General features: G+C 32.8%; 1 protein-coding gene across 1 annotated transcript; it reads right to left on the bottom strand.

The window, feature by feature from the left end:
* Window positions 1–534: 534 nt before the first annotated feature.
* LOC128195211 (repetitive proline-rich cell wall protein-like) lies at window positions 535–993 on the bottom strand. Its single transcript, XM_052872304.1, has one exon. It carries the CDS (start codon window positions 991–993, stop codon window positions 535–537), a length of 459 nt encoding a protein of 152 aa, XP_052728264.1.
* Between the last annotated feature and the right edge of the window lie 10,120 nt (window positions 994–11,113).

Here is an 11,113-nt window from a genome sequence, read left to right as displayed (position 1 = left end):
AGAAGCATCGTATAATAGTATAATAATATAATATTTAAAATTATTTGCTTTCAACGTTTATAACTCCTATTTTATTTTACTCTAATAGTATAATAATATAATATTTAAAACTATTTTATTAATTCAGATAATAGTATAGTTATTAACTAGTTATAGTTAGTTATTAACTAGTTGTATAGAAAATTAAAGTTGTCAAAAGAAAAAATATATTCATTTAATTTTGATTGTCCACCATACTAGCATGTTGTCGTTTTAAGAAGTTAGGGCATAATATCATATCGTGGGAAAGAGAAGAAGAAAGAAAGAAATATTTATGATAAAATACATTCATTCCATAGTAATGAGTCTATGGACTCTAGGCACGTGCATTGCATATGAAGTAATGCAGAAGTGCAACGGAAATACAGATTGAAAAGGAGGAAAAGAAAGAAGACAAAAGTTACATAACTGATGTGATGATTATATAAATCACTTATTGAAGTTGAGAGAAAGCATGCATGCAGAAAAATCTTAGATGGTGATTGAAGGTGGTGGCTATGGCAGTGGGGTTGGAGGCAGCGATGGGATGTCTATAGGTGGGATGATAATAGGTGAGAATTCAATGGGTGGGATTTGGAGAGGTGGGAGTTGTATGGGTGGGATGTCGAAAGGTGGGAAGACGAGAGGTGGTAGTTGTATAGGTGGGAGAGGTGGTAGTTGTATAGTTCCGAGAACTGGAATTTGAATGGGTGGGAAGACGAGAGGTGGGAGTTGTATGGGTGGAAAGACGAAAGGTGGGAGTTGTATGGGTGGGATGTCGATAGGTGGGAGTTGTATGGGTGAGATGTTGAGAGGTGGAAGTTGAATAGGTGGAATGACCACAGGTGCGAGTTGCAGAGCTTCGATCGGAGGTGGTAATGGGAATAGAGGCGGACTTGCCGCTAATGTGATGTCCATGGTTGAAAAGGAAATAGCAATCATTAAAGCAAACATGGTGCAACGATGAGAAGCCATCACTTAGTTGTAGATATGCTGGAAGAGCGAATAATGTGGATGTATTCCCAAGGAGTGCTTTGCATTTTATAGACAATGAACATCATTTTTACTATTACTATTTACTTTTTCAAAAGTGATAAACACTTAAAATGTGCATTAACATTTAATATGTACAGTGAGAATATAAACAAAATATACTTTTACAGATAATATGAAAAAATAAATATATATAATAGGTGTAGATAAAGTGAAGGTGTATGTGTACCATTCTTCTTTTTCTATAAGTTGATGATTAAGAAGTGCATGTGTTAAGATTATTTGGATGAAATGATTTACAGTATTTAGAGAGATAGATTTGAAGGATTGAACTCTCTTAACTTCTTGCATGAATGAAGAGAATAAAGATAAAGTCACATATATCTTAAATTACCAGAATAATTCTCTTCTTTACATTTTTTTTTTACTTTTCATTGTTTCTTTTTGCTTTTTTTTATCGAATTTTATTGGCCTATTCAATTTAAATTGTTTTCATCAATTTATATACATAATTTTTCAAAAACCTTACTCGCATTTTAATTTATATTAACTTTAAACAACAACTTCTCAATTTAAAATAATTTCTACAATTTAAAGTATTATTTAATTTATTTAAAGGAATCACCAACATTTTATTTCAACTTAATTTATAAAAAATTCATTTTAATTTAATATAATTTTTTAAATTTTAATTTTCTCATTTTAAATACTAACTCACATCTCATAATAATAATAATAATAATAATAATAATAATATTTTTATTTAAATTAGTCACTCACCCACATTTTATTTGAATTTAATTTCTATTGATTCCAATTTATTTAAATGTGAATTAATAATTTTGAACTTTTATTTTATTTTAATCAATAATTCACATTTCATAATCAAGAATAAAATAATAATATTTTAATTTAAAAAATTAAAACATATTTTTTAATATATCAAAATTTTCACATAATTCAAAGATTTTTCTCTCAACTTCACAAATCTTTTTATAGAAAAAAATAGTGTGTTTGAATTATTGGAAAGTAGATTTAAAAGAAAAGAAAGGAAATAAATGAAAAGAGGTAGAAAAGTGAGATTAGTTGGTTTAAAAGAAAGATAATGAAAAGTGAAGAAAACATGAATGAAAATTTAACAATTATTGATTGATATCTTTATTGAAATTGATTAAATTTATTTAATTTATTATTTTAATATAAAACATATATTAATATAATTTAAATTAATTTTATTAATTATTTAATATTTTTATTTTAAATATTTTTTTATTATAATAGTAAAATATATTTATAAATATCTAATTACTATTTATATCTATATTGATAAATTTTATTTTATTTTTTATTTCAATATTTTATTTTAATTATTTTTTACTATAATAGAAAATATAATTATAATTATATTAAAGAAATAATTATTTACATTTAAAATAAACTATTAGTTTACTATGTAATTAATTAAATACATAAATATTTTATTACATTTATCTATGAATTAGAAACTTGTGTCGTCTTTCTTCGAGTTGTTGAATGGAAATTAAAGATGTACTTTATTTCTCGTTTTTTATTGAGTTTTTTGTTTTCATTATCAACAGTAAATACTTGCATTTGAGTCTACAAAATCAAACATACCCTTAATTACATAACATTTTTTTTGTACTTATGTGATTGGCGATGACTGGAAATTCAAATCACTCAAATATATATAGTGCCCCACCCTCCTTTTCAATGATTCTTATTATCACTTATTAAATTTTGTTATTCTTAATATTATTTTTTTATAAGTAAATTGATGAAACAGTTAGAATTTATATGGACTTTATATCATTTAATAAATAAATAAAAATGTATCAACCAAGAAAGTAGCGAACATGATTGAGTGGTTGAAATTAGAAAATTAATATATAATAATTAAAACGGGAAAATAATTAAATTTTCAGTTAAATGTGGATATAGTGAAGTGAAGAAGAAATGTGCATGTATGCCCTAAAAGAGTGGCTTACCTTTTTATAGACAACGAAGGTATCCATTTTGCCATTTCGTTTTCTAATTTGACCTTCTCTTACGTATGTGATAGTTGTTGGCAATGAATGGAGATTCAAAATTAAAATATTATGTCCACACTCTTTTCCAATGATTCCATACAACAATTACTCCTTACTATTATGGTTTACTACCATGGCAAGTAGTGAGAGGGAAGTCATCCCAAGTGTAAACATATCAAGTAATTAATTAATTCTCCTGAGTAAAAAAATATTTACTTAGTAAAAAACATAATTGAAAAATAAATGTGCGAAAAAGTGAATTCCCTGTATAATAAGATAAATTAGTGAAAACATATTTCTTGTTTTTCTACTTTTCTTTTTTTATTACAAGTAATTATTTTCTTCTAAAAAAGCAGTTAAATTTTAATAAACATTTATTTAGAGAATAAAATAGTAAATTACTTATTTTAGATTAAAAAGAAGTTAAATATAAATAAACTATTACTTAAAAATAGTGAAAATTTGTGTACTTTATAAAGAGATAAAAAAAAATAACAAAAGAAAAATGAGCAAACAAGCAAGTTTCATCAAAGTACTTTTATTAGGTTGTTAATTACATGGTAATAGATTCATACCGGAGGTTGAGTAAATATATAATAAATAGATTCAAATGCATTAATGGTTTCCTGAGGTAATCCAACCTTGCTTGCTCTTGGTAGTGGGAAACTCTTTTCTCCTTTCTTTTTCCAAAATATATAGATTACTATCTTGACTCTTCTTCTAAAAAAATACATCACTTTGTTTTGTTGCACAGCAATGGAATGCAATGGTCAAAGCAAAGTGAAGAAAATGAAGATTTTGAAATAAAGGCCAATAATCTTTCTTATAAAATCTTTCTAAAAAATAAAAGGTATTATTTCTTTTTTTTAGTTTAGATATATTCTTTTAATACTATAACAATTCATTCAAAATCCTATTTACTATTTCTTGTAGGTATATCTTTGATCCAAGAAGAGATCAAAAGACCAAAGTTGTGCTTCCTTAAATATCTTTCCGATTTAAAGACATATCGTTTTTCAAGAGGAAGAGTATCATGGAACCTGATAACGGTTGAAAACACCGTTATCTCTGATGTAATTTTGATGCTAAATGCACCTTTTTTGACTTAAAATCTTGCTTGAAATCATGTTTTTCTATTAAGTTGTGTAAATAAGAGAGTTGAGGTTGAACTTAAGGATTTTATGACAAAATTCCCTTGTTTTGGCGGGAAATGAGATAATATGGAAGCAGAGCTGAAGTGCCAAGGAGATGGAGCTCAGAAAGATCTGTAAAATCACCAGAAAGTAGGAACTCCTGAAGCCTGAGCGCCCTTTTTGGAGCCCTCAGTGCCAAAGCCTACCGCACATCGCCTGGGCAAATCCTTCGGAAAGCAGCATGTGCCATTACCGAAGGGTGGGATCCGCCAGAAAGCAGCAGAGTTTAGTAAAAAAGGGATTTGGGAAAAATCAGTTTCCCCCCTTCGTTCAATCCCATTTCACATTTCTTCTTCTTCTCACGCGTTCTCCCAGTGTTCCTTAGTTGGCTTGTGCAGAGGCCCTCTCCATCAGCTAGCGTGACCGTCAGCCACCGTGTTGGTGATTGGCTGTGTCCAAATCGCGTGTCCGTGATTCGGTGTGTTGCAATCGCCATCGGAGTTCTTCCATCGCAAAGGTAGGTTCAACTCTTGGTTTCGCAGTTAAACGGTGAGTTTCATCGATTTTCATCGAGGGGTGGGCTTCCACTTGCTGTGACTTGTGCGTTCTTATTGCAGGGTTGTTGTTCGAGGGTTGAAGGGTTGTTCTTGGAGGGGTCTTGTTGGAGTGTGGTTCGTGTGTGTGAGCGAGCTTGTCTAAATCATCTTGGTGGAGGTTTTGGGTTGTCTTTCTTCCCCTGTTGTTTAGCTTGAATGTGTTTAGCCCCTTTTCCTGGGTAATAGGGTGTTTTTGATGATTAATATTTGTTCCTGTTAGGTTTTGCTAATGTCATTTTTCCATTAATTTACAAGGTTTTGGGGCTTCGATCAGGGTCTGAGGCGTGTCATTGCTGAAGGGCTGCACTGAAGTGTCCAAGAGTTCATCATTTTCAGGTAGGTGAAGTTCGTGCTCTTGTATTTGGCTTGCTTTATTTTGGGTTTTAATTGTGTTTGAAATGGGGAAGTTGAAGTTTTGTTAAGATGGAACTGGTTTTTGCAAATGTGTAATGGATACTAGTAACTGGGTGGCTTTGTGAGAGGTATGAAACTCCCTTTAAGGGGAAAACTTGGAGTATAAGTGTACTTAGGTTTGGGTATAAGTGTACATTGTTGTGTTAAAGTAAGTATTAATATTATATGTGTAGGCAAAGGGAGCTGATTTTGTCACTGGTTTAAGTGTTTGAATGCTTGATATCCATGAGTGAATGTCCATGATCATGGTGTTGTGATGCTTATAATTTTTTGTTGTCCTTGGTGGTTTATTTGTGGAATTATGCTAGCTGTTTTGGGCAGATCATAAGTGGTTTTTGATGAGAAATTTTATGAGCATGTGTTGATATTAGTGTAGGATGTTAGCAAAATGATGAAGATGAAGTTTTGATGATGTCCAAATCAAGTCAAGAACAATCAAGACTCATGAAGAATGATCTTTGAAGACTTGTAATCTTTTGTAATAATTGTATGAACATAGGAAAATTAGTAGTTTTATGTATGCATTCAAAAGTGATGTAAAAATAAACCAAAAAGCCAAAACTGTGCAGTGCTAATCGATTAACAGAGGGTGTTAATCGATTGTTCCAGTGCGCCATGAAGAAGCCCAGCATTGCAGTGTTAATCGATTAACACAGGGTGTTAATCGATTAACGTTAATCGATTAACAAGGGCTGTTAATCGATTAACACAGGAGCCGTTTGAAAAACTAGCCGTTTTAAGAGCCGTTGGACTATCCGTTGGGGTGCTAATCGATTAACCACTGTAGCTAATCGATTAACACAGTGTGAAAGGCTGAAAACGAAAAATGGAAGAGTCTTTGGATGAGTCTATAAATAGACTCTCATTTCCTCTCAACCAACTAACTAGAGACACAGAGAAACTCTTCCCTTGTGCTCAAATACTCATAAACTCTTGAGAATTGTGTGCTCTTGCTCAGCTAAGGAAACTCTGTCTGTAGAGTTGGTGGAATACTTCTACGGTGATAGAGGAATAGCTGATTCATCCTTGGTGTGTCTAAGGAGGTGTTCGGAAGAGGAAGTTCATCCTTCGTGAAGCATTCGAAGGAGGTGGTAATCCTTTGTGAAGATTCAAAGGAGGTGTAAGTTGGTTCATCCTTCGTGAAGCATTCGAAGGAGGTGTTCATCCTTCGTGAAGTATTCGGAGGAGGTGTTCATCCTTTGTGAAGACTTAAAGGAGGTGTAGGTTCATCTCTTGTGGTATCAAGAGAGGTGGTTTCTAAACTCTTACAAATTGTATCTTTGTGATTGTAGTTTGTAATTGTTTTGTGATTAGTGAATTGTTTATCTTGTTTTGAGATAAGCGACTGGACGTAGGATTGGTAAGATCCGAACCAGGATAAAATCATCTGTGCAAATTTCTCTCAACCTTACTCTTGCTTTATTTGTCTTTATTAATTGCTAAGTAAGTTTAATTGAGTAGAAATTAAAAGGCACACGTTAGTATTAAAAACCCTCTTGGTTTGTTATCCCACGCTAACCATTCCGCTGCAGCCGCTCCTGACATAGGATATATGTTTGTTGTCATTAGTGTGAGGCTTGTAGCTTTGGCTATCAAGACACACTCACCGTCTAAGCAAAATTCAAAAGAAAAAATTGCCAAGAATTGAAAGAGCACCAAGGACTCTTCCAAACCACTTGAACTTTTAATGGCCTTTTTTAAAAAATAAAAGCAAAGGAAATTGAAATCTAAAACAATTACACAAAAGAGATGAAAAACTATGAAATCTGCTGGAGCTTGCTGAATAGTTCTCTTCAGCCTTTGATCACTGACATTTCAAACTTCGAGAGCAATATTTGCTAGTGTAGGACCTATTCCTTGACTCTTTTTCTTTTGAACAACTTGGAATTTCACAATTGAAGGGCATTCAGCTTAATTTTTATGGTCTGCACATTGTTTCTCAAAAGGGATATGTGAATATGTTATTGATAGCTATAAGACATTATCCAGATCAAATCTGCACAGTTAGATTACACCAAACAACAAATATTCGAAACTGAACAAAATACACCCTTTAAATAAATGACTTGATCAATCGAAATTAGAGGGCCAAGCTGGACAACCCAGTTCTTGATGGATACTAAATGTTACTAGCTTTACAAGTTCAAATCATAACATAAATGAGCAAAATAAAACCAATTGAGTCAAATGGGTTCCAAAAACTCATTTCATCAAGAAAGTTGCAACCAAAAACAGGATTAAACTCATTTGGCCATTTGAGTTTCAGTTAATGACTCAGAATAAAAAACAGAATTAGCAACCAGCTATGGCTTCTCACAAGGATAGTGTTGTTAGTGTCTAGCAAACTAATATCACAGCTGCAAGGTGGAGATGTGTTGATTTGCTTTGCTAGAAATCAGATTTGCTTGTTGCAGTCCAGACTTGTCTTCGTGCTGGTCGTTTATCATTTTTTCCCACTTCCTAATAGACTACCAATGATAGATGAGGTCTCTGAACTGATTTGCACCTCCAAAGCACCTCACAAGACCATAATTACCACAATATTAACAACAATTAATACTTACAGTAGCACCAATTAATACTTATGTAGATGCTTTATTTTAGTTTGTTGTTGATTGATCTGTCTAAAAGCCTATATATTGAAGACACTTTTGTGTTCTCTAATTTCAAAAACTATAACATTTGATAACCTAATGAAAGTCTTTAACCACAAACAATTAGGCTCAAAGTGTTGTATGGTTCATTTTTGCCACAAAAATGACTCGCAATTTGGTGGTTTAAGACACGAAATGTCACAGCAGTGGCTGTAGCTCAAAACTAATCACTCCAACAACTTGATTTAGTGATTTTAAACTTGTTCAAACTTTGAACTGGCTCAAATCCAAACTGTTACTCAAAAACACCTTGCCACTTCCCAATTTTGACTCAAAATTGATGTTTTAGTATACTTTTATGCACTCAGACCATTATATCACTAATTGAACTCTGCTAGCAACTTTTAAACATCATTTTAGACTTTCTCAAACTGTCACATAACATAGAAAGGCTAGCATTCGAAATTTGACTTTGTTATGGCCAAAAATGCAGAAAAATCACTCCATCACACCACCAAAATTGAGTTTAAAAGATTCAATGGACTAGGAAATGCTAAAAGTGATTGTAGAATATGTAACTACACAAGACCAAGCTGGAAAACCGCAGCTAGGTGGAGTTAAACTCGAATTAGACTCACACACAACTCAAATAGCATAGTGCAAAGCTGAAATCTGAAATTTGAATGCTTATTCAATGCTGGTGCAATATCAAGCTTCTGTTTCAGTGCACATTTCTTGTTTCTACAACTTAATACAAGTTTTTTTGATGATTTTACATATTTTTGAAGTGATAACAACTCCTAATAATTACAAAATTGAAAATTGACTATTTGAGTTGCTTGAAATCTAGTTTCAACCACTGTCACTGTTTTTCCATCAAGCTTTTTCACCGTGCTTGCTTTCTTTGACTGTGTCTTAGGTGCTTATAATCTTCTAGCTGATTATCTTCAGTTAGCTCTAGTGCATTAGGCCTTCCTAGAGTCCTTGCTACTGCTATCCTCTTTTTCATTCTTTCAAATATGATTTCTAGTGCTGTTTTTGGTGCATTTTGCTGCATATTTGACTATAACAAGAGTGATTTGTTGAATCTTGCTATCTTTGTTCATTTCCAACGTTTGAGAAAGTTTAAATTGTCATTTCAAAGTTGTTTGCATTGTTCATTTGGTCATTTTTCAGCCTATATGCAGAATCACCTTTTAAACCATCAAAATTTGATTTAAAATGGAAGTGAACCAGTGATTTTTCATTGCAATATGTTTCTTGGTTGTTTAAGTGTTTGCACACCTTCAAATTGATGATAAAAACTTGCTTGAAGCATCACTTCAGTTGTTGAAACACTTCCAAGCATTTTTTAGTTTGAAACCACCATTTTCAATGTCATTTTATGGTGTAGTGAGCATATTAAGTGTTGTTTGACAATTTCCAATCTTTAATCTGCATTTCTGGATTGGCAAAAGCTGGTTTAGTGTTTCCAAATATAATTACATGATATTTTCACTGTAATACAATCATAAAAAGGAAAAGAAAATGAAGCAATCCAGTTTTGGTCCCAAAACTTTGAAATCACAAAATCTGAAATTCATTGGGGACTTTCATCAAACAGTTTGCAAAATTATCAAACAGTTTCACTACTCTTGATTTTGATCTTCGTTTTTGAGTTTTCTTGCTTGTTTAATCTGTTCTGGTGCCTTTCCTAGGTTCCTTTTGTGTCCCTCCTTTGATTCAATGCTTAAAATCACTTGATGCCAACTTGTTTGGCTTCCAATTTTTGCCACAAAGTCTAGTTTTGCGTGATTGAAATGCTGGTGCAGTAGCCATGCTTTTAGTGTGCTTAAAGGGTGAACATCCTAACATATCTAAACTAGTGGAATGAAGCTAGGAAAGTTGTCAAAAGCAAACAAGTACCTCAAACTCAAACGATACTTGGTCTTACCCAGTTTTATTACTTGATACGATTCGGTCACACTTGCCGATTGTTAAACAAGTTTTTGGCGCCGTTTTTCGGTGTTCATAAATTTGTCATCAACAACCTAAGCGAGTTTTATAGCTACAGTCTTATGATGCTCTACTTGCTCAAAATAAAATTCACTCAACAGTTAGAGATTTTGACAAAAAAACTTTCTCAACCATCAAAGGAGTGCTAGAATGTTTCACAAGTTCAACAACAAATCTGTGAGCTATGTGGTGGTGATCATATTAATGGTCAATGTGCAGTGCCCGAGAATCTCAATGAGAATGTGAACTACATGGGCAACCAGTTCCATCCCAACAACTACAATCAAGGGTGGAAATCCCATCCAAGCATAGGACAAAGCCAATTTGGGCAAACTGGTGGACAATTCAATAGACCACCATAGCAGCAACAATAACAGTGGAAACAACAACCCTCTCTATCTGATAAAACTACAAAGCTTGAGGAGACCCTCCAAAAATTCATGCAGGCATTTCTTTCAACTCAAAAAAGCACTGAAGCTGTTATAAGAAACTTGGAGATGTAGGTTGGTCAAATTGGCCAACAAATTGGAAGAGATGCCTATCAAAAGTTTTGGGGCTAATACTAAAGCTAACCCCAAAGAAGAATGTAAGGTCATTATGAGTATGAAAGACGAGAGAGAGAAAGAAAAAGAAAAGTTGAGTGAGAAAGAAAAAGAAGAGAGTGAGATAAAAGAAAAAGATGAGAAAAAAATTGAGAGAAAAGAAAAAGAAAATTTGATTGAGATTGAAAAAGAAAGTAGGGTGCATTGAAGAGAAAAAAAGAAAAAGTAGAGAAAAATCTCAATCACCCTGAAGAGTGCTCTAGAAAAGAAAAAGAAAAACAATTAGGGTGCATTGAAGAAATTTCCAGAAAATTAGGAATAAAAATTCCTGTGACTGAAGCACTGCAGCAGATTCCTTAATATGCTAAATTTTTGAAGGAACTCCTCCAAAAAAAAATATTTAAAGGAGGAAACAATGGAGATACAGGAAGAATGCAATGTGATTTTACAAAAGGCACTCCCTCCTAAGGTTGAAGATCCAGGATGTTTCACCATTCCTTGTACTATTGGGAAACATAAAATAGGGAAAGCCCTAATTTGATTTAGGGTCCAGTATTAATTTGATGCCCTTATCAGTTCTTGAAAAGATTGGTGGTCTTTAATGTGGATGATGGAACTATAGCACTTAAAGACCAAGAAGAGAAGGTGATTTTCAATGTCTTCAATGCTGAGTAACCAATCCAGGTGAAGAAGACTAGTCTCAGAACTTCAAGGGGAGGTACACCAGAGACCAGTACTAAAGCTGCCAAGCCAGGTGAGGAAGGTGAAAATTGTTTTTTG

This window comes from Vigna angularis, chromosome 1 (genome assembly GCF_016808095.1).
Source record: "Vigna angularis cultivar LongXiaoDou No.4 chromosome 1, ASM1680809v1, whole genome shotgun sequence".
In the NCBI taxonomy this organism is placed as follows: Eukaryota; Viridiplantae; Streptophyta; class Magnoliopsida; order Fabales; family Fabaceae; genus Vigna; species Vigna angularis.
This window is presented reverse-complemented; position numbering and strand designations above follow the sequence as displayed.